At 39.9% G+C, this 22,673-nt stretch overlaps 1 protein-coding gene across 7 annotated transcripts in view; it reads right to left on the bottom strand.

Moving 5' to 3' along the window:
* Positions 1 to 571: 571 nt before the first annotated feature.
* NUP98 (nucleoporin 98 and 96 precursor) overlaps positions 572 to 22,673 on the bottom strand; it is a 108,222-nt gene continuing 86,120 nt past the window's right edge. For 6 of the 7 annotated variants that reach the window (XM_037522856.1, XM_037522858.1, XM_037522861.1 and 3 more), the window contains 9 exons: positions 21,401 to 21,667; positions 17,987 to 18,144; positions 16,944 to 17,087; positions 16,155 to 16,297; positions 8,342 to 8,563; positions 5,600 to 5,841; positions 4,816 to 4,970; positions 1,209 to 1,320; positions 572 to 1,081 (listed from right to left, as the gene is read on the bottom strand). In XM_037522856.1, coding sequence (XP_037378753.1) covers positions 864 to 1,081; positions 1,209 to 1,320; positions 4,816 to 4,970; positions 5,600 to 5,841; positions 8,342 to 8,563; positions 16,155 to 16,297; positions 16,944 to 17,087; positions 17,987 to 18,144; positions 21,401 to 21,667 — 1,661 coding nt within the window. In that variant the 3' untranslated portion in view covers positions 572 to 863. The remainder of the gene's footprint in view (positions 1,082 to 1,208; positions 1,321 to 4,815; positions 4,971 to 5,599; positions 5,842 to 8,341; positions 8,564 to 16,154; positions 16,298 to 16,943; positions 17,088 to 17,986; positions 18,145 to 21,400; positions 21,668 to 22,673) is intronic. The other variant, XM_054699494.1, reaches the window with a different exon arrangement.

The following is a 22,673-nucleotide window of genomic DNA, read 5'->3' as shown; positions in this document are numbered from 1 at the left end:
TTTTTCCATCTGGGACCACAGATGGTAAGAAATGCTTTGGGCTAGAATGGAGGTCTACCAAAACTGTCATATTTTACCCAAGCTCTTCAGGCAACAGGAGGCTTAGTAAGATGATAAAAACCAGGGATCAAACTGAATTCTGGGAGCTTCTCAGAAATGTGAGATGTGACCCAGGGCTCCTGCACATGGCAGTGAGGAAGGTTTGGTGTTCACGGAACACTGTAAGCAGGAACAAACTAACCTTGAAGATCCATCCCTCCATGGTGAGCACTCAGTTCTACTTTACTGAGTCAGAAAGACCCTGTTCTGCTTCTTAACCCAGTCCAACCCTCTTGACTCAAACTCAGTTAACTCACCAGCTTACTCAAGACAGATTTTCCTTCCTTCTGTGGATAGTTTATCTGCTAAGGAAGGTTAGTCCTAGGTCAACACGTGTCACATTACCGGTTCCACTCCTTCTAAAGATTCCTAGTATAAAAGGGCTGGGGTAGACATAGGGTACCAGATTTTATGGAGGGTCGCAAGATCCGGAATGACTGAGGGTGGAAAAGAATTCCCTGGTTCTTTGGCAGGGATCCTGCCAAAGGTGCTTTATTGACCATTTTTTAAAAGAAAAAAGAAAATGGTCGTGAGGATGGTAAAAAGAGACTTAGCTCCCTTTTTGGGTTCCAAAAGCCCTTATACTATGTTCTGTATTAAGAAAAGCCCTGAACACCTGAAGAATGCTGCTTGAGGCAGCAGGAAGAGGGTGGATTCCATAACCAACCCAGAGAATGGCAAATAGTGCCAAACAACTCAAAGCAGGGGACCTCTTTGTGGTGAGTGTGAATGAGCAGGTGAGTGTGGTGGGAAGAGCCAGGGCCTCACTGGCTCCCGACAGTCAGTTCTCGCAGGTAGGACTGTGTGAGGCTGCGCAGTTCCTCCAAGGCGTAGTCCTCAGGCATGGGGAGCCGGCCAATGTGGGGAACCAACAGGCGCAAAGGGACTCGTTGAGGGTCTGGTGCTGAATCAGAGGTTGCATCAGGGGCATGCTGAAGACTCAGTACTACCCGCAGCAGATTAGCTACACGTTTGGCCATGTCTGGAGAAAAAAATAGGAATGAGCACCAAGGACAGGTGGTAAATTAGAAGGCTGGGCTTGGGGGTAGGGATGTAATAAACATAAGAAATGAAGCAAGCAGGTGGGAAGCCAGAAGCTAGAGGCTTACCTGACTGAGCCAGGCGATCCTTGGCATTATAACACTGGATCTGCTCTATCCGGTTGCACAGTGAGGTTACTTTGGTGTGTAACTGTTCCAACTCATAACCTGAACAATCCACCTACAAAGAGAGTAATCAGCTAGGTCAAAAGGAGACCCATTACCCCAATCCTACCCACTGACTATACAAAAATCTGAAACAATAGTAGAGGGAGGGGAAAATGTAAGAAGCTAGTTAGCAGTGCCATGTTACCACCATCCAACCTAGTCACTAAGGACAAGGCACAACCCTAGCGGTGATAGAAAACAGGAAAGTAATATACTGAGTATGCAAGGGAAGGCCTGTGGGCTAGACCATGAGACAGAAACCCTAGCCTAGGCAGTTGGCAAGGCTAGGGTCCCCAATGAGGCCAGATGGGAGGCAGCCAGAGGACCTGTAATTGGTAGGTCCAGAAGCTTCCCCAATCCAGTGCCTAACACCAAGCAGAGAGATGTCTTAGGAGGAGCCCAGAAGGTCTCTGCACTGGGACTGGAGGGGGGGTGGTGGTGAATCCTTTCATCAGTTCCGACTTCTAGGTATCTATCCAAGAATAGAAAATTATTAACTCTAGAGATTATATGCACTGCAGTGTTTATGACAGCATTGTTCAACCTAAGTGTCCACTGATAGGTGGTTGTGTGATATATAAACACAATCAAATACCACTATTCAGCTACTGAAAAAACATAATTTTGTCACGTGTAGCAAAATGGAAGAAGCTACTGGGGCTTATGCAAAGCAAAGTCAAAAAGAGAAAGACAAATACTGGGTGATTTCATCTTTATGTAGAATATAAAGAAATGAAGCAGATGAACAGACAAAGCAAAATAAAAATAAACCAGTGAACTGTGGCAACAGAACTGAGGTTACCAGAGAGGAAGAGGGTGGAAGGTAGCAACAAGGTTGGAAGGGGCCCAATGAATGGTGTTTTAAATAGAAAAACACCAATTTTTTTTTTTAAATTAAAAAAGATCAAGATATTTAAAAAAATATAGAGAGAGCCTTGATTGGCAAGTCTTGAGATCACCATTCATGAACCATGAACTAACAAGCTTTAACATGGTAGCAAAACTCTAGATAAATCTGAGTGCAGAGAGATGGTATGACTCTTTAAGAGAACAGTTTATAAGAGATGGAGCTCAAACTAACATTTCATTTAGGTCTCTTGACTCCCAAAGTTCAGTCCTTTCTAAATTGCCCAGGTACCCTCTATTCATTGTGTATTTTTTTCTTATGTTTTTATCTACTTCTATGGCTCCAACTATGACTGATATACTAATGATTTCTAAATCTTTATTCTAGCATAATAATCCAACCTTCCACTCCCTTTTCCAGGGTTATTCCCCTCGCTCAGGTTACTGTTACTTCTCACTTGAAATATCTTAAGAGTTTGATTTTCAGTGTCATTCTTCTACACCCCTTTTCTTACCACACCACAACCAGTGATTAATAGAAAGAGCAAATCTATATTTTATTTATTACTTACATTCTGAAAACTTTCCAGCAGCAACCCCCATTTGTCTCAAACATGACTCTTGGTTGCTCCCCTCCTCCTATCCACCCGCCAAACTCTTACTCAGTCTCCAATCACCTCCTTTTCAAAAAATTTATTCAACCTTTCCGTATGTCTCACTGAATCAACCATTTTGTGGGCTTTACACCATTCTATCTGTACAAATACTATCCTTTTCCCACACTTGAACCTAATCTTTACCTTAACTGTGAAAGGTGGTAAACAAGAGAAGGTAAGGTCTTCGCTCATGAAATTTACAGAAAACAAGGAAACTATCAGATATTAATAAACGTGGAAGAATCACAAGCCATATAGATAATTCAAACAGGGTGATGTTGAAGAAAGAAACTGGATGGCTACTTCAGATTGAGGAATCAGGAAAGGATTGCCTGAGGAAGATCATTATCTAAGAGGAGACCTGAATAACAAGGAGAGCTCCAAGCAATCCTGACAAAGAAAAAACTAAAACCCCCAAAGGTAACAACAAAGAAAATTTAAGTGGTAAGATGTGGGGTAAAGAGAAGGTAGATTTTATACAGCAATAACTTGGTGGTCTAAATGAATTAATTTTCAATTAGAAAAAAGTTTCTTTAGTAATAATTTAGGAATGATGCTTTTAATCTACCTCAAAAGAACAGTAACTATTAAATTATACATCTTACAAGCCAGGCACTGTGTAAGTAGATGGAGCTTAGATGAGATAATATGTAACAATTGTAAAGCATTTATTGATGTAAAGTATTGTGTATTATTTTGTTTAGTATTTGTGACAATTCTGTTAATTATCTACTGTGATCTGTGATGCTATCCCCTTCAGATGAGACAAGGACAGGTTGGTTAATTAACTTGCTTAAGGTCACAGGGCTAATGAGGGAGGGAGCAATGAATTGAAATTAATGGTCTGGTTCTAGCACTTGACTTTTTATTTTTATATTCTATTGCTTTATTTAGCCTTAAGATAAAGAAAGTCTCCCCCAAAGGAGTTAATAGCAGCCCGAAAAGAGATGTGTAACTACAATATGGTCAAGAACACGAGCAGAAAAATGTACCAAGGGTTTTGGAGTAAAAACAAAGTGTAATTAACTCTTTCTGGGGGAAAATAAGAGCAAAGTAGAGCTTACAGCAATCTGGAACTTAAAGGATGAGTATGTGTGTGCTAAACAGGGAAATAAAAGGTTTGTTTTTTTTTTTTTTTTTATAGAGGCATGTTTATTTATTTATTTGTTTGTTTGTTTGTTTGTTTTGTTCATACATGCACTGGGTATAGTCAGAAGCGCGGGAGGGTGAGAGAATTCACCAGAGCCAGAGCAGGGAGCAGAGCAGGCAGAAGGACCGAAGTACACTGCTGAGGGGAGCAGCGGGCGGCAGGAGAGGTCTGCGCGCCATGTGGGACCCTCCTCTGTTGGCCGGGGAACAGCCGGGGATCGAACCGGCGTCGCAGAGGCTGCGGGCAGCCTCGCAACCCAGCGCTCAACCGCTGCGCCACCGGGGAGGCCCCTAAAAGGTTTGTTTTAATTTAGTGTTGAGTACAGCAGGTTGTCAAGCTGAATATAGGTAAGAGTGGGAGAAGTGAAGGCAAGGGTGAAAAGTAAATGTCTCTAAAGTGCTTGGAACCTATTTATGATTTTCGTCTCTGTACTATAAACAATGGAGACCGATCTTATGGCTATGGAGAATGACCCAAGAAATGTTAATGGAAACTAAAACCATAACATTTGCAATTTTACAACATGCCAAATAAAGTATCAAATAATACTTACCAAATCTCTGACCTTGCTGTAGTTCTCTCTTACCCCTGAACTTCTCACTCAGACTAGGGCTGGACAAGGGGAGGAAACTAACTATGGATGAGCCTCAGAAATGTCAACTACACATACTACATGGTAATCAATACAAAAAATTGATACAGTTGTCAAAATGCTACATCAAATCAGCTTCATCAAAATTTCCCTCCTGCTCAGACAGTGTTATCTCTGCCAATAAATTGAAAAAATGGTTGCTCTGTGACTTCAGGGAGGACAGGGCAAGGGAAAGCCATGGGGTGGTTTAAGGAACTCAGGTACCTGCTGTATATGGTGGAGCATTTCAATGACCCGAATATAGTCCAAGTAAACAAGCCCAGATGTTTCCCAGTCCTGGATTAGGCCACTGCGCTCTGGAGGAGCCAAGTCTTCCAAAAATCCCTTCAGGTAGTCATAGTTTTCATTAATGATGGCATCTGAAGAAACAAAACATTGAGTACTATCTCTGTACAAGTATATGGTTCCCAAAAGTACAAAGAGGATGTGGCAGCAATCTAAGATAGGAAGGACAGAGAAATAAGAGAATTCCAAGTACGTATTTTGAAATTCTCTGAAGAAAAATGTGAATAATTTCTAGCTTCAGTTTCCCAAACAGGTATATCTGTTGTTGAATAAAGTTTCATAAGTAAACAAAGAGCTCCACATAATTAGTACATCAAGAATATGCCCATCAAAAGGTAAAGTAATAATAATGGTATGTACACCCTATGATCTTGCCTGAGGAAGATCATTATCTAAGAGGAGACCTGAATAACAAGGAGAACCACCAAGCAATCCTGACAAAGAAAAAACTAAAACCCCCAAAGGTAACAATAAAGAAAATTTAAGTGATAAGATGTGGGGTAAAGAGAAGGTAGATTTTATACAGCAATAACTTGGTGGTCACCTTCTTTTCCTGGTCTATACAGTTTGTACAAAGTGTGATTTGATTCAAATTGGTCATGTCCTGTTCTGAGCATCACCTCTGGCCTGACTCATAATGGCGTTCAGATCAGAAAAAGTGGAGGCAATTCCAAGAGACACAGGCCCCTGTCTGAGCACTCACCAGAAGCTAAGTGCCGGATGATGAGTTTGTGGCAGCGATTCCAGTGCCCAGCTTTAAATAAATAGAGGGCCTCCAAGTGTTTGTCAGATTCCATGTGTGCTCGCACAGCTTTAGCCTCATGAATCCACTCAGCAGGAACACAAAGCTTCTGGGTCAGAAAAGTCTCCTTAGCCCAAGATTCAGGGGTTTCCAATAGTTGGCAGTGTCGAGTAAGCAGCTCTCGAACAGCCTTCTCACGCATGCTATAAGAAGAAATATAAGTTGGAATAAATCTCATCCTCATTTGATAGAAAATGCTGCCTTGGCTAGTTCAGAGTGGCCCCTGCAAATCTTGATCCTTAGTAGATCACTTCAAACTTCAATCAATTATCAAAAGCCATCACAGTAGCATTTACTTTTTCTTTTTTTTTAAGATTGATTTTTATTTATTTATTAATTTGTTTATTTATTTATACAAGCACTGGGTATAGTCAGAAGCGTGGGAGGGTGAGAGAATTTGATTTCACCAGAGCCAGAGCGGGGAGCAGAGCAGGCAGGAGGACCGAAGTACACTGCTGAGGGGAGCAGCGGGCGGCAGGAGAGGTCTGCGCGCCATGTGGGACCCTCCCCAGGTGGCCGGGGAGCAGCCGGGGATCGAACTGGCGCTGCAGAGTCTGCAGGCAGCTTCACAACCCAGCGCTCAACTGCTGCGCCACCGGGGAGGCCCAGCATTTACTTTTTCAATGAAAGAACAGAAAGTAAGCACAATATATTTTCAGAGTCAAAGAAGTCTGAAAACAAATACTCTCTTGGGAAGGTTGCCTACTAGGCTTCTGCTAGCTAGGATCTCCACTTCATTTCCTCTCTAGTTATCAGGAGATCAAGGATTAGGATAGGAGAAATTTATACTCCATGAAGAAGTCCTCTGCAGGACTTATTCCCAACCACCTCCCTTTACTTTTTCTTTCACAAGGTCAATTCAAGGAAACAAAGTAATTTTTTTAAAAGGTAAGGTCTCTTCTAGGTTCTACCTCTTTTTTTCTCTCAAAGCTATCAATCATCCTAATTCATTTTCTTTCTATCTCTAGATTTAAGCTAAATTCACTCTTTCTGAGCTCAAGGCCTAAGAGCAGACTTCTTTTCTGTCTGGGCCAAAAGACCAGCCATTTTCATTTTAGATCAAAACTATTCTCATCTTACCATACTTTTTTGAACTCACAGCGTTTCAGCGACTCCCAATCTCATCACAGTGGTCTACTTTTCAATATTTTTTTCCCCCAGGAAAGAAGATACACTTTCCCACAGCCAACTCTGAATCATCAGTCGTCCAACTAGTCAATCTTTTACCATGTGAAATTCCCCATGAGTACATTTAAATAAATTCAAAGGAAAAGTCACGGATCTTTTTGCTTACTGTAAGGAAGAAGAAATTCCTTAAAGGAAGGCTGTGCTAGATGTTTTATACTTTTACTCCTTTCAACTAGCAATTTTGAGGGCTTCCCCTGGTGGCGCAGCAGTTGAGCACTGGGCTGAGAGGCTGCCCGCAGCCTCTGCAGCGCCGGTTCGTTAAACTAGCACTTTTGAATAGGGATTAATATTATGATTTTACAGATAAAAAAAAAGGCGTGAAGAATATCATTACCCAAAGTCAAAAGTGAGTATGTGACCCGTTTGATGCTACGTCTTCGTGATTCTATGGTGGATCCAGAACTTAGGTAGCTCTAGTCACAAAACTCAGCTTCTTTCCATAACATACAACATGACAGATAGCGTAGCACAGTGAGTAAGAGTGTAGACTCTGAGTGTCTTGTGATGAAAGTCCTCACTCTGCAATTTACTAATTGTAATTTTAAGCAAGTTACTTAAGCTTAATCTCTCTGTGCCTTGGACTGCTCATCTGTAAAACAGATGACAATAAGTATCTCATCTGTTCATTATTAGTATTAAATGAGTTAATATATGTAAAGTACCTACAATAAGAATATAAACATATCTAAAAGCACTATATATAAAAGTACTATATAAACATTTTTGATTATTATTGTAATGCCATGCACTGCCTTTAACAAAAACACCTCCAACTTTATCTCATTTGCACCATGAAGAAAAGGGATCTTTCAGGACAAGGAACCAAAACATTATATAATCTAAGCAAGGTTGTATTGGTAAATACAGTGCTATCAAACTTGAGGTGTAGGAATGATTGAAAGACAGAGAGGGAGAAAGTCAACAAGAGAGAGAAAAAGCAGGGGTCCTCCTTGCCAATCCATAATATCACTTCCTGGATACATTGAGGCCGCTCAATGTATATTGAGTAATATTTCTGCCACAGTTAAGTGAATCTGTGCACCTAAATTAATGGGATTGCTCCACCCAAGTATATAACCTTCCCTTTCCACTTATTTCCTATTTCTACCTTATAGATTGTTTGAATCTTATTTCCTGAAAGTTTGCCCCTAATCATTGCAGTTCACAAACATCTCTTTTCCCTTCTCAGCCTATGGAGAGGCCTTATGATAAATAGCATAAAATGGCACTTAATCAAAGGCAACCTTATTTCTAACTTGTTCACATGACTAGACAAACACTAGGGAGGTTGAACTATCTGCAGGTTGAACTATCTTATGACTTATTACAAGGTTATACCCAGAATACATTCTAAAACCACACTCACTTGCTGAACTAAACCCTAACAGACTAATTCCTTTGGCACTGATTTGTAGTATTAGACACACATAGTGGGTTCAATGGCTTCTCACTCACCTTGAGTTGTCAATATGCAGGAGGACAAAGATGGCCCATTCCCAGAGTCCCTCACTTTCCAGTTGGCCAGCATAACTGGCCTGCAGCACACCCTCATACTGCTCTGAGAGGTGGGTGTAGTTAAGAGCCCGAAGCACCTCCCACAAGTGCCAACTTAAGCGGTAGTCCAAAGGATCTGCTGTTATGCTTCGGGGTTCCAGCAACTGGTTGAGGTCATAATGTCTGCAAAGAAGAAAATACTGAGTGTTATCATATTTATCAGGCAGACCATCTGTGCTGAATAGATCAATTATTATGGTTCTGCAGACAATAAAGGCAGATACCAGGCAGCAGAAGCATTACAGACCTCCTAACTCTCCCTCTTAGACAATTATATAAATACACTTCTAGGTTCATCCAGATCGCACCTACTAATAAACAAGGAAGGCACCTTCTCTTCATTTGTACTATGCACAATTTCCCAAAAAAATTTTTTTTAAAGATTTATTTATTTATACACGCACTGGGTACAGTCAGAAGCATGGGAGGGTGAGAGAATTCACCAGAGCCAGAGCAGGGAGCAGAGCAGGCAGAAGGACCGAAGCACACTGCTGAGGGGAGCAGCAGGCGGCAGGAGAAGTCTGCGCGTCATGTGGGACTCTCCTCCGGTGGCCGGGGAGCAGCCAGGGATCGAACCGGCGCTGCAGAGGCTGCGGGCAACTTCACAACCCAGCACTCAACCGCTGCGCCACCGGGGAAGCCCAATTTCCCAAAATTTAAGCAGTTTTTTAAAAAAGATTTATTTATTTATGTATATAAGAGCTGGGGTACAGGCCAGAGGTGTGTGTGTAGGGGTGAGAGGATTCACCAGAGACAGAGTGGGGAACAAAACAGGTAGATTGACCCAAGTACTGCTGAGGGGAGCAGCGGGCGAGTCAGGAGAGGTCTGCTGCGCCATGTGGGTTGCTCCCTGGCCGGTCAGGGAACGAACTTGTGCTGCATAGGCTGCGGATTGCTTCACAGTGCGGTGTTTAACCCCTTGTGCCACCAGGGAAGCCCCCACAATTTAAGTTTCTTTAATAGTTCATCTATCAGCATAAAGCATTAATATCCAGGGCTCTTGAGTAATTGTCAGTCAAACCATCCTAAGTTTAGCCCTTTGGCTGATGTATAGATACTCTAAGTACACTGCCAGGAGCTGTTGCTCTATGGAGGTAGATCTTAATTTTTTCCCAAAGCAGGGCCAAAATCCCAGAGACATATTTCCCTTCTGTTGACTCATAATGTTAGTCACAAATAGAAAGTATTTTTACCATACTTTCCACAGGCTGAGAAAGTATATATACTTGGTATTATAATTCTAAAGATAGATTTGTTTTAAATCAAAACACCAAATTTTAAGCTCGTCCCCCTTTAAAAAAGATTTATTTTTACTTATGCATATAAGAACTGGGGTGTAGGCCACAGGTGCGAGGGCTGAGAGGATTCACCAGAAATAGAGTGGGGAGCAGAAGATGAGACAGGAGAGGTCTGCTGCACCATGTGGGTTAGCTCGCTGGCTGGGGAACGACGTCATGCCACAGTGGCTGGCAATATCTTGATAGTGCTTTTTTTTTTTAAGATTTATTTTATTTATTCATGCATATAAGAACGGGGGTGCAGGCCAGAGGTGCGGGGGTGGTAAGAGGATTCACCAGAGAAAGAGTGGGGAACAGAACAAGTGGATCTACTGAAATACACTGCTAAGGGGAGCAATGGGAGAGACAGGTGGTTTGCTGTGCCATGTGGGTTAGCTCCATTGCTGGGGATGGAACTCCTGCTGCGGTGGCTGCTGATAGCTTCACAGGGCTGAGACATAGTCCCTGCACCAGCAGGGAGGCCCCTAATCTAGCTTTTATTTATCAAAAAATTATTCAAGACCAGGCTAACTTGAAAAATATCTGGGTTAAGTTCTGTTATTTTCAGGTCTTAGAGATAATTTACATAATGCTTGCAAATTAAATAAAACCCATTTACAATTGAATTTTGGTAATACCATCCATATATAATATACATGGGAAGACATACAAACATACAAAGATATTACAGCTTTTATTTAAAATTTTCATGTGGCAAGGCCTCCCTGGTGGCATAGGGGTTAAAGTCCCAGCGCTAGCAAGCTATCACCAGCCACTGCAGTATAAATTCAATCCCTGAGCAGGGAGGTAACATACACGGCGCAGCAGTCCTCTCCTGCCTTGCCCGCTGCTCCCCTCAGCAGTGTATTTCAGTCAATCTGCCTGTTCTGCTCCCCACTGTCTCTGGTGAATCTTCTCACCTCTGGCCTACACCCAAGTTTTTGATAAAAATAAATCTTTAAAAAAAAATTTCATGTGGCAGGTATAAGATACATATACACATATAAATACATACACCTATGTATCTGCATAACACAACAATAGTTTTACAGAAAATAGAGAATAAAAACTTCGGTTTTGGCAGTCTACTCAGTTTCTACAGTTTGTTCCTTTGGCCAAAGCCTTTCATTACCAATATTTGTGAAGACATAAGAATTTCATTATCTCGGGCCTCCCCAGTGGCGCAGTGGTTGAGCGCTGGGCTGCGAAGCTGCCTGCAGCCTCTGCAACGCCGGTTCAATCCCTAGCCACTGGGTGAGGGTCCCACGTGGCACGCAGACCTCTCCTGTCGCGCCCACTGCTCCCCTCAGCAGGGTACTTCGGTCCTTCTGCCTGTTCTGCTCCCCACTCCAGCTCTGGTGAATTCTCTCGCCCTCCCATGCTTCTGACTATACCCAGTGCGTGTATAAATAAATAAATCTTAAAAAAAAAAAAAAAAAAAAAAAAAAAAAAAAAAAAGCCTTGTATAAAAAAAAAAACCAAAAAATTTCATTAGCTCAATTTCCAAAAGTTTCTTTTCTTTTCCTGATAAGAAACTCCTTAATTTTACATTTCAAAGTCCCAAAGGTGGGGTTGATGGAGCAGAAAGAGGAACATAAGAAAGGAGTGAGATCTTAGCAGCTTTCTGATCTTAACTCTTCAGTTTGCAAGTTTGGAAGAGCCCTACAGTAGCCACAGCAAACTTAAATCTTACCAGGAATACCACATACACTTTCCTAAATGGGCACAGAATAGGGTTCCATAATTTTTACATAAACATTATTGGCCTCACAGAGGGAGGAAAACTTGAAGCTTCAAACTGAGTGGTTCCTATGTATATAAACCTTTCTGTCCAGAGGGAGGCAAATTTATTCAGATAAAAAATGAAAGTACACTTACCAAAACGTAAAAGTGTGTAAGAGGAAGCAGGAAGAAAAAAAAAATTTCCCAGTACAACAGGCCAGGTTGTGGGTACCTCACAAATCAAGTATCTAAGCGATATCCTGCTGTGGGTCAGCATCAGCTTTGGATTCCATTGTACTACACAAAAAATGGCTGAGTGATCTAACAGGTTTGCTGATATTTGTTTGGGCCTCTATAGTATACATCCTGGTCCAATGAGTCTTTATCCTCCCAGTAAATCGTCATTATAGTGTCTATTATTTTTCTTTACTATTTAAAACACAGTTACCTTATTATCTTTCAGTTGTTCTACTATCTAAAGTTGCTACTAATCCTCTTATTTAAGCAGCTAACTAGTTTTCACAATAGTTATTTCTTTCAACTTTTACAGTGGTTATTATTCTTTATACAGAAATTTGGATTTTGAAAATGCCCAGGGACCAATTTGTCTGTCAAATACTTAGCTTGCAATTCCAAGATTATAAGAACAGTATAAACTAGATCCAACACCTGCAAGCTTTAAAGATCTGGGGTGTGAACTGCCAATCAGTAACTGTTAGTTTTTTTTAAACTTTTCTTTTTTCTTTTTTTTTTTTTTATAGAGGCATGTTTTATTTATTTATTTATTTGTTTGTTTTTGTTTATACATGCACTGGGTACAGTCAGAAGCACGGGAGGGTGAGAGAATTCACCAGAGCCAGAGCGGGGAGCAGAACAGGCAGAAGGACCGAAGTACACTGCTGAGGGGAGCAGCGGGTTGCAGGAGAGGTCTGCGCGCCATGTGGGACCCTCCTCCTGTGGCCGGGGAGCAGCCGGGGATCGAACGGGCGCGGCAGAGGCCGCGGGCAGCTTCGCAACCCAGCGCTCAACCGCTGCGCCACCGGGGAGGCCCAGTAACTGTTAGTTTTTATCTAAGATCCCAAATATTTTATAACTTCCTAATACCTCCCAGAGTAATGGGCTGAGTTTTTCCTGACCAGTGCTGTCAAATTGAACTTTGTGTGTATAATATGTATGACTGTGGACCAATATGAAAGCCATGAGCTACATGAGGCTGTTAAACACTTGAAATATGGCTAGTGTGAGTAAATAAAATTTTAATAAAATCTGATTTAATTTTCAAATAGCCACTAATTTAAATTATACTTAAATATATCTAATTAATTTAAATCATATTTAAATTATAGCAGCAGCTATTATATTGTTCTAGACTATTTTTAAGAGACGGTGTGGATTTTACATAAGGGTGTTAGAGCAATTCTTTCTTTTTTTTTTTTTAAAGATTTATTTATTATTTATACAAGCACTGGGTATAGTCAGAAGCACGGGAGGGTGAGAGAATTCACCAGAGCCAGAGCAGGGAACAGAACAGGCAGACTGAAGAAATACACTGCTGAGGGGAGCAGCGGGCGGCAGGAGAGGTCTGCACGCCATGTGGGACTCTCGCTGGCGGCTGGGGATCGAACTATGCTGCAGAGGCTGAGGGGAGCTTCGCAGCCCAGTGCGCAACCACTGCACCACCACGGAGGCCCCAATTCTACTTTTATGATAACATGATTAACTCATTCTGACTTTGGTTTCTCTATTTCTGGCACCTTGAGATATCACTGTATTCTCTTTTCACATTCAGGCAACCACTGACCTCAACTGCTTTCTCTCATTGTAGATTAATTTGCATTTTCTAAAATTTTATATATACTGGAATCATATAGCAGGTATGTTTTCTGGGTACTCTCGTCTCACCTCTTTCAAAACTAAGTAAAATTATTTTGTGGTTCACTAAGTTGTTGGATGTGTTCAAAGTTCTTCCCTTTTTGGGTCTCCCTGGTGGTGGCAAGAGGTTAAGCACCGCACTATGAATCAATTCACAGCCTCTGCAGCACGAGTTTGATCCCCGGCTGGCCAGGGAGAAATCCACATGGCAAGGCAGACCTCTCCTGTCTCACCCGCTTATCCCCTCAGCAGTGTATTTCAGTCAGTCTGCCTGTTCTGTTCCCCACTCTGTCTCTGGTGGATCCTCTCACCCCCCGCATCTCTGGCCTGTATCACAGCTCTTATATGCATAAATAAATCAATCTAAAAACAAAACAAAAACAAAACAAACTTCTTCCCTTTTTATTGCTAAGTAGTATTCAATTGTGTTGATATACCACCATTTGTTTGATGGAAATTTGGGCTGTTTCCAGTTTTGGACCATTACAAATAAAGTTGCTATCAATATTTGCATATAGATATATATTTTCATTCCTCATGGGTAAACGTCTAGGATTATATATAGCTGGATTATATGTCTATAGGTACAAGTTTAACACTATAAGTTGCAAACTATTTTCCAAAGTGCCAATTACCATTTTACACTTTTCACCAGCAGTGTATGAGAATTCCAGTTGCTTTACATCCATGACAACTCTTGGTACAACAGGTCTTTTAAACTTTTAGTCTTTCTAATAGGTGGGTAGTGGTATCCCATGATGGTTTTAATTTGCATTTCCCTGCTGTATCTTTTCATGTGTTTGTTTGACATACAAGTCTTTGGTGGAGTATCTGTTTAAATATTTTCGCTCAATTTTTAAATTGGGTTGTTCTCTTATTACTGAATTTTAATAATTCTTTATATATTCTTTGTATGTATTTCACCATATATATCAACTGCAAATGTCTTTTCTCAATCTGTAGCTTGTCTTTTCATTCTTGTAAGGTTTGTTTAATGAGCAGTAATTTTAATTTTGTTAACTCCAACTTACAAATTGGTTTACAATTCATTTTGAGCTGGATGAGTAACAGAGAGAACCAATGAAACTAAAAGCTAGAGGTAGACTGAGTAATCAAGGAAAGCAAAGACACAAATTACCAATATTGGGAAGGCAGAGACATAATTACAGATCCTACAGACACTTGCAAAGTATAAAAAGATATTTAAAAAGACATGCTATAACTTTATGCTAATAAATTTGGTGACCTTGGTGAAATGAAGTCTTTAGAAGAAACAAATCATCAAAATTGATTGAAGAATAGAAAACTTCAACAGTCCTTATCAAAGAAATTGATTTGTAGCTCAGAAACTTTTTACACAGTGAGAAAGTAATTATAAAAGTACATTTATAATAAAGGATTAATATCCAGAAAATATTAAGAACTATGACAATACAATAAGACAAGCCCATTAAAAAAAGGGCAAAAGATTTGAACAGACATTTTAGCAAGGAAGATATATAGATGGTAAATAAGAACAGCGGGGGGAAATGGTCAACATTAGGCATATGGGAAATACAAATTAAAATACAATTTTAGTTATGTATACTTTAAATCACAATAAAAACTATATTATTCTATAATTAAGTACCCTATACTTAAAAGAAAGTTATGTGAAGAGCTTAACTGATATGTGAGCTATTGTTACTATAGAAACTCCTCAATATTTCTGATTGTAAAAAGACAGTTCTGAGACAGTTTCGACCAAATGATTAGATCTGATAATAACATGTCACTGTATTATTATAAGATAAATAAATCACTTTATATTGTTTATTAAACACACAGACACAGTGAGATAACACTATACGACTACTAGAATGGTCAAATTTTAAAAACCTGATACCAAATTTTGGAAAAGATATGGAGCAACTAGCAATCTTAGTGAAAATATAAAATGATACTAACATTTCTGAAAACATTCATAGCAGCTTTAGTCATAAAGCTTGAAATAAGAAAATCTATCAACAAATGAATAAATTATAGAAAAACAAAACAAAAAAACCCTCCTTTTGATATACATGGCTAAATCTAAAAGTTATGATGAGTGAAAAAGCCAGACACAAAAGATTACATATAGGACAATCTCTATTTTTTTTTTTTTTAATAGAGGCATGTTTTATTTATTTATTTGTTTGTTTGTTTTGTTTATACAGGCACTGGGTACAGTCAGAAGCGCGGGAGGGTGAGCAAATTCACCAGAGCCAGAGCGGGGAGCAGAGCAGGCAGAAGGACCGAAGTACACTGCTGAGGGGAGCAGTGGGCGGCAGGAGAGGTCTGCGCGCCTTGTGGGACCCTCCTCCGGTGGCCGGGGAGCAGCCGGGGATCGAACCAGCGCTGCAGAGGCCACGGGCAGCTTCGCAACCCAGCGCTCAACCACTGCGCCACCGGGGAGGCCCAGGACAATCTCTATTATATAAAAATCTAGAGGGCCTCCTGGTGGTGCAAGCAGTTAAGACACAACCAATGAAGCTGTCCGCAGCCTCTGCAGCATGACTTCGATCCCCCAGCTGGCCAGGGAGCAACCCACATGGCACAGCAGACCTCTTCTGAGTCTCGCACTGCTCCCCTCAGCAGTGTACTTCAGTCAATCTGCCTGTTCTGTTCCCCACTCTTTCTCTGGTGAATCCTCTCACACCCATACCTCTAGCCTGTGCCCCAGCTCTTGTATATATAAAAATCTAGAATAGCAAAACTAATATACAGCAACAGACAGTCACTCAGCACATTAAGTCCTCACTTAAAATCCTTCATAGGGCCTCCCTGGTGGCCTAGGGGTTATTACAATACATGACTCTGATTACCTGTCACTGTAGAGTTTTAGAAGGTGAAAGCACACATCTTGAAGTGGTCTCCTTGAGTCTTGTTCCTCCTCTATAAGACAGCCAGAGCCCTCCAGGTAGGAAGGAAGTGGGGAGCAGGCATATCTATCACCCTCAGAGGTATTCTGAAGGGAAGAATTTGATAAAACAATATTATCAGTTGCTAGTGTTTCATTAGATGCTATAATATCTCATTACTTAGATGTGTGTTAAGAATGAAGCAACACCCTAGAAGGATTTTAAACTTATTGTGATCAGTGACATTCCTCCTGTCTTCAGTGGACTGGGAAAGACATCACATAGCTCTCACTAATACTCCATTCCTTTTTTTGCCACAATTCTTATTACACTTAGTTTATTTAGTGTTCTCTTTTTCTTGACAAATAATTCTGACAAATTACATCGAAGATAATAAAGACAGTAAGAAAATAACTGAAGAGAAGCTGGCATTTAAAAACAATCTTTTAACCTTAACACTGACAAGAAATTTGCATTCACGTCAGATCTCAGGGAAATCTCAAAGGAGTAAGAGAAAATATGGAATAAAGAAAAATTCTCTGATATTGGAGGCAGGAAAACAGCAGTAAGAGTCGATTATGGAAACATATTAAATAAAATAGAAACAAATACTTGAAAAGGTTTTAGAGTAGCCCTGTCTAAAGACAGGAGAAAAGAAAGTCTCCCATCAGACTTCTTGGGTCTGTTTCAATTGTATGATACTTCAAATAACTCCCACAAGGACTCTTCCTTAGCTTGATTAGATACAAATACCTGGAATGCTTCTTCATACATGCTGAGTGCCCTGGAAATGGAAGCTGTTGGTGGAAGCAAATACCAAAGATGGATAGCTAGGGAGCGTTTCCAATCTAACTGAGAACACACATTGATTTGTTTCTTTTCTGAGAGCTGCCACACCTGCAGAAGACAAAATCAACATCACAGCTACATGTTACTTATTACTCCCAGGTCTGAAAATTATTCACTTATGCAAGTAGTATTTTAAGTGATCTAGAAGGCAGTATTAAAGGTCTAAATATAAAATACATAGTACCTTTGTGACAGGTAAGAGGGTAGATTTAGACAATGAGTGCTCTGAGAATCACTGAGCAGAGCAGTAAGCTGCCAACGGTTATCAGCATATAGGTGTATATAAATTCTGACCAGCTATTTTATTTTTAGAAACTGACTTTAATAAAATGACAAACACAAAGAAATGAGCTGAATAAAACAAAAATAAACTTTAAGACCAACTAGAGGAATGGGGAAGAGTGTAGGTAAATTGAGGAAAAAGGGAACAATGTTATGGTGAAGGATAAAATTTGTACTTTTAGCAGAGAACTTAATGTAGTATAAATATATGTTGACCCTCAACAATGAACACTAAGCATGTTATAATGCACTGTTACTGCTATTGAAAAAAAAAGTTAGGAATGAGAAAGGGGAAATGGAGACTTAAAATATGGAAGTAGAAACAATAAATTATTTTTATCATATTAGAAATTATAGTTATAACTATGACATGGGATATGAATTTTAAAATTTTAGTTTCTATAGAACTCATTTTTTAAATTGAACATGCTAGTTTTTTAATTAAATTTATTTTCATTAAAAATAAAAAAAAGTTGCTTAGTTATGAGTACCAAACATACTCAAACATACTAAAACTAAGAATTAAAAGACAAGCCACAGATTGAGAAAAGATATTTGCAATTCATATATATAATTAAAGACTTGTATCCAGAACACATATAAACAATTCACAAAACTCAGTAAAATAAGAAAACAAACAACTCAATTTAAAAAGAGTAAAGTACCGGTTTTCCAGCCAATAGGGCATAGATGCGCAATCTCTCATCCTGGATAAAACAGTCAGCCTGGAGCTGATGCCAATCCACCAGCTGCATGGTAAGCAGCTCACGGACAGACTGGCTACCCACCAACTGGGATAAAAGAAGGGCCAGACGATGGTCACCTACAAGAGAAACAGAAGTTTTCTAGTGATTACTAAGGATTTAGGCTTGGGAAAACATTTGGGGGCATTATTTTATCTTATTTATTTATTTATTTATTTATTTTTTTTTTTAAGAAACAGTTTTTGAAATCTTTTTATTTTTTTTATTTTTTTTTTTTTAATAGAGGCATGTTTTATTTATTTATTTATTTTGTTTGTTTGTTTGTTTTGTCTATACATGCACTGGGTACAGTCAGAAGCGCGGGAGGGTGAGAGAACTCACCAGAGCCAGAGCGGGGAGCAGAGCAGGCAGAAGGACCGAAGTACACCGCTGAGGGGAGCAGCGGGCGGCAGGAGAGGTCTGCGCGCCATGTGGGATCCTCCGCCGGTGGCCGGGAAGCAGCCGGGGATCGAACCGGCGCCGCAGAGGCCGCGGGCAGCTTCGCAACCCAGCGCTCAACCGCTGCGCCACCGGGGAGGCCCTATTTTATCTTATTTATTATCTTATCTCTGCAGTAGTGCCAAAACAGTAATCAAGAACTTACCATTTTCTGTTTGGGTAGAAAATCTTCACAATAGTTTAATCTAAATGGTAAATACACTGTACAGTACACAGAGTTCAATGACAGGTCTACTATTACCCTAGACAAGGTACTTTATCTGTACCTTGGAGGAAAATATCATGGGATTCAAGTTTGCAGTTTTGAAAAACTATTATGATGTAATTGAGAACATACCCAACCAGATATACCAACCTATTTAATGACACAAGGAATTGGTAAACTAAACCTAAAGGGGGGGCCTCCCTGGTGGCCCAAGGGGTTAAGCACTGCACTATGAAGCAATCCGAAGCCTCTGTCTCCAGTGAATCCTCTCACCCTCCTGCACATCTGGCCTGTACCCCGGTTCTTGCATGCGTAAATAAATAAATCTTTAAAAAAAATTACCATTTCAACTACTTTACTTATTGTAGACCTATTTAGAGTTTCCAGTTTTTCTTTAGTCTGCTAATCTATATAAATGTAAATTTATATCTTCCTAGGAATCTGCTGATTTTATCTAGGTTGTTAAATTGCTGGCACAGGGCTTCCCTGGTGGCACAAGGGGTTAAACACCACACTGTGAAGCAATCTGCAGCCTCTGCAGCACAAGTTCTATCCCAGCTGGCTAGAGAGAAACCCACATGGAGAATCAGACCTCTTTTGTCTTGCCCACTGCTCCACTCAGCAGTGTATTTCAGTCATTCTGCCTGTTCTGTTCCCCACTCTGTCTCTGGTGGGTCCTCTCACCTCCCGCATCTCTGGCCTGTACCCCAGCTCTTCTATAAATAAATACATCTTTGGGGGGAAAAAAAAATTGCTGACACAGAATTTCCCATAGTGTTCCCTTTTCTGTGGGGTTGTAGCAATGTTTGCTCTTTTTATTTCTATTTTTGGCAAGTTACATCCTTTTTTTTCCCCAGTCAATCTAATAAAGGTTTATTTATTTATTTATTTATTTTAAAGATTTATTTATTTATACAAGCACTGGGTACAGTCAGAAGCGCGGGAGGGTGAGAGAATTCACCAGAGCCAGAGCAGGGAGCAGAGCAGGCAGAGGGACCGAAGTACACTGCTGAGGGGAGCAGCGGGCGGCAGGAGAGGTCTGTGCGCCATGTGGGACCCTCCTCCGGTGGCCGGGGAGCAGCCGGGGATCGAACCAGTGCTGCAGAGGGTGCGGGCAGCTTCGCAACCTAGCGCTCAACCACTGCGCCACCGGGGAGGCCCAATCTAATAAAGGTTTATAAACTTTCTTATCTTTTCAAAGAATTTTGGTTTCATTGATTTCTCTATTATTTTTATGTTTTTGTTTTCACTGATTTGTATTCTTTAATAAATTTTATTTATTAATAGATAAAGCTTACTGGTTTGTAGGCTTTATTTTAACTTCCTCCCTTCTAACTTTGGTTTCAGTTTGCTCTTCTTTTGCTAATTTCTTAAGATAGAAGCTTAGGTTATTGATTTGAGATCATTTTTATTGCTGGGTAGATATCAGCTAACATTCGACAATCTTCATTTTCTGTCCAGTTGTCCTATGAATTATTGAAAGTAGGGTTGCTGAAGAAGATTTTAGTAACCTGAAAGGTAGCACCTTGCTAACAGACTTGTGAATGAATTAAATCTAAGGACCGGACTCTGGCACTCCACAAGATCTTCTCCCACTATGTGTTGGTAAGAATAACATATCCTTCTAATGATTTGTAATCTCTAACTTTATAGAAAGTCAATCCTGAAGACAAGTTTGTACTATACAAATGTATGAAGACCACGAAGGGTACTGAGTTAAATATGCAGAGACTATTGGTCATTTAGGTTACTAATTACAGTTTTTCCTGTCATTTGTTCCATATAATCCCAAAATTGGGCAAGTCTTCCAAAAAGAAATCCAGTTGATGTTGGCTTCAAATAAATTAAGCTCTAATAAACAAGAGTTAATCTAATTATGCAAATTAGCTTGAACTATATCATCCTTTATTTTTATAGATTTTTATCTAGAGAGTCATTTGTGTCTAGATAGTCATTCAATACTTGCTGAATGCCTCTCATTAGTGGAAAGAGAACTAAAAATGAACAAATATGTATGGGAGATTCTCAAATAGAAAGCCAAGTAAATATCTCAACCCAGAAATTCTATGTATTTGTTTGAATAAGTTTATTAGTGCAAAGTAGAAGTTCAAGTAGTAGTTAAACAAATTAAAACTTAAGTGTCAAGGAATTTGGTAACATGGCACATTTATATATAAAATACCAAGAGGCACTTGACTAGTATATCTATTTATATAGGACACTTGTAGTACACGAAAAAACAGAACACATATCAGGATTTCATCTTTGAAAATTTACATGCATATACTTGCTTTGTGCACATATTTGTATATACTTCATATATTAAAACAGTTTAAGTACAAACTGCACACTGAAATGTTTATAGTGAATATATAGTATAAGGGATTTAGGTGACTTGGATTTATTGCTTTTTATTTATCAGCATTTTCCAGTTTGACTACAAATGTGTATGTAATATAAAGAATTAAATTTAGTGTGTAAGGCTACACATGTTATTTACTGTATAAGGGTCTAAAGAGAAAAGTAGAAGACACAGTCCCTATTCTGAGAGAACCAGCAATCTTCCTGGGCAATACTCAGGTTAGAAGACAAAGGCAAATCAACAATTAAGGTGTATAGACAGTGAGTTGAAAGTAGGCAGGAAGGGTGCTGAGAAGGAACAAATGCCCTACCTGACTGCTGGGCCAGAGAGCAGGCCTCACTGATCCTCTTGCCCGAGAGGTAACTGAAGACCGCTTCCACAGGGTTGTCTTTTCGGGTTATGGAGACTTCCTCCTCAATTTGAGGTGCAGCAGTATGGGATAGCCAGCGAGAGAAAGCTCTTCTTCGCTCCAGAATCTGAATATATTCACTGGGCTCATCCAACTGGCTGTCAAGCTCCTTCAGGTGCCCCCATAGAGCTTCACATAATGTCCACGTTAGGTTCCAGTGCTTAACTACTAAGGAAGAAAAACAAAAATCAAGCAATAATACAAAGTCTTAAAATAACCTGAGAGGGTATCTAGTTGTGATGTAAGAATAAATTAACAAAATCTCTCAAATAACCACTTAAGTTGATATTCTGCAACCTGTTTCTCCTCACTCAGCTGTGATTAACAAATTCCAGAGGGGTGATATAATTGCATGCACACTCTGTGTTCTAAGTACATTTGTACTTATCTAACAAATATAACTAAGTTTTTTTTTTAAGATTTATTTATTTATTTATTTATACAAGCACTGGGTACAGTCAGAAGCGCAGGAGGGTGAGAGAATTCACCAGAGCCAGAGTGGGGGGCAGAACAGACAGACTGATGAAATACACTGCTTAGGGGAGCAGCGGACGCGACAGGAGAGGTCTGCGCGCCATGTGGGACCCTCGCTGGCAGCCGGGGATCAAATCGGCGCTGAACTGGTACTTCAGAGGCTGCAGGCAGCTTCGCAGCCCAGCGCTCAACCGCTGTGCCACCAGGGAGGCCCATAACTGTAAGATCTTTAAACAATTTCCTCTACCCTATTTATGGCTAATATAATCTCAAACAATAGCAAAAATCTCTAATTTGATCAAATTGTTTTAAAAACACTTAGAAACAAAATGCTCTAAAAACTTGACAGAACTCTCTTGCTATAGGTACAACTTAACATCTATTAAGCCTATATGACATTGTTTGAAGCACTAAAGAGTAAGCCAACTCTAATACATATATCATAATTATACAATAGTTACCAACTTCATTTCACATGTGAGAGAACTGAAGCAGAGTGTGACTAGATCAAAGTTAAGGGCAATATGTAACAGAATTATGATTTGAAGCCAAGAAATGAGTCTAATTTTATATTCTTAATTACCATGTTAAATTGCTCCCCAAAAAGGAAAAAAAAAAGGAAGTTCAATGATATAATTTCTTCTTGAGTAGGACTTCCCTCATCCCAACTTAACTGCATGCAAGTTAAAGCTTAAGCATC

This window comes from Talpa occidentalis, unplaced genomic scaffold, assembly GCF_014898055.3.
Source record: "Talpa occidentalis isolate TD23 unplaced genomic scaffold, MPIMG_talOcc4v2.1 talOcc4.3, whole genome shotgun sequence".
NCBI classification, from domain to species: domain Eukaryota; kingdom Metazoa; phylum Chordata; class Mammalia; order Eulipotyphla; family Talpidae; genus Talpa; species Talpa occidentalis.
The sequence above is the reverse complement of the archived record's forward strand: the minus strand, read 5'-3'. Positions and strand labels throughout refer to the sequence as shown.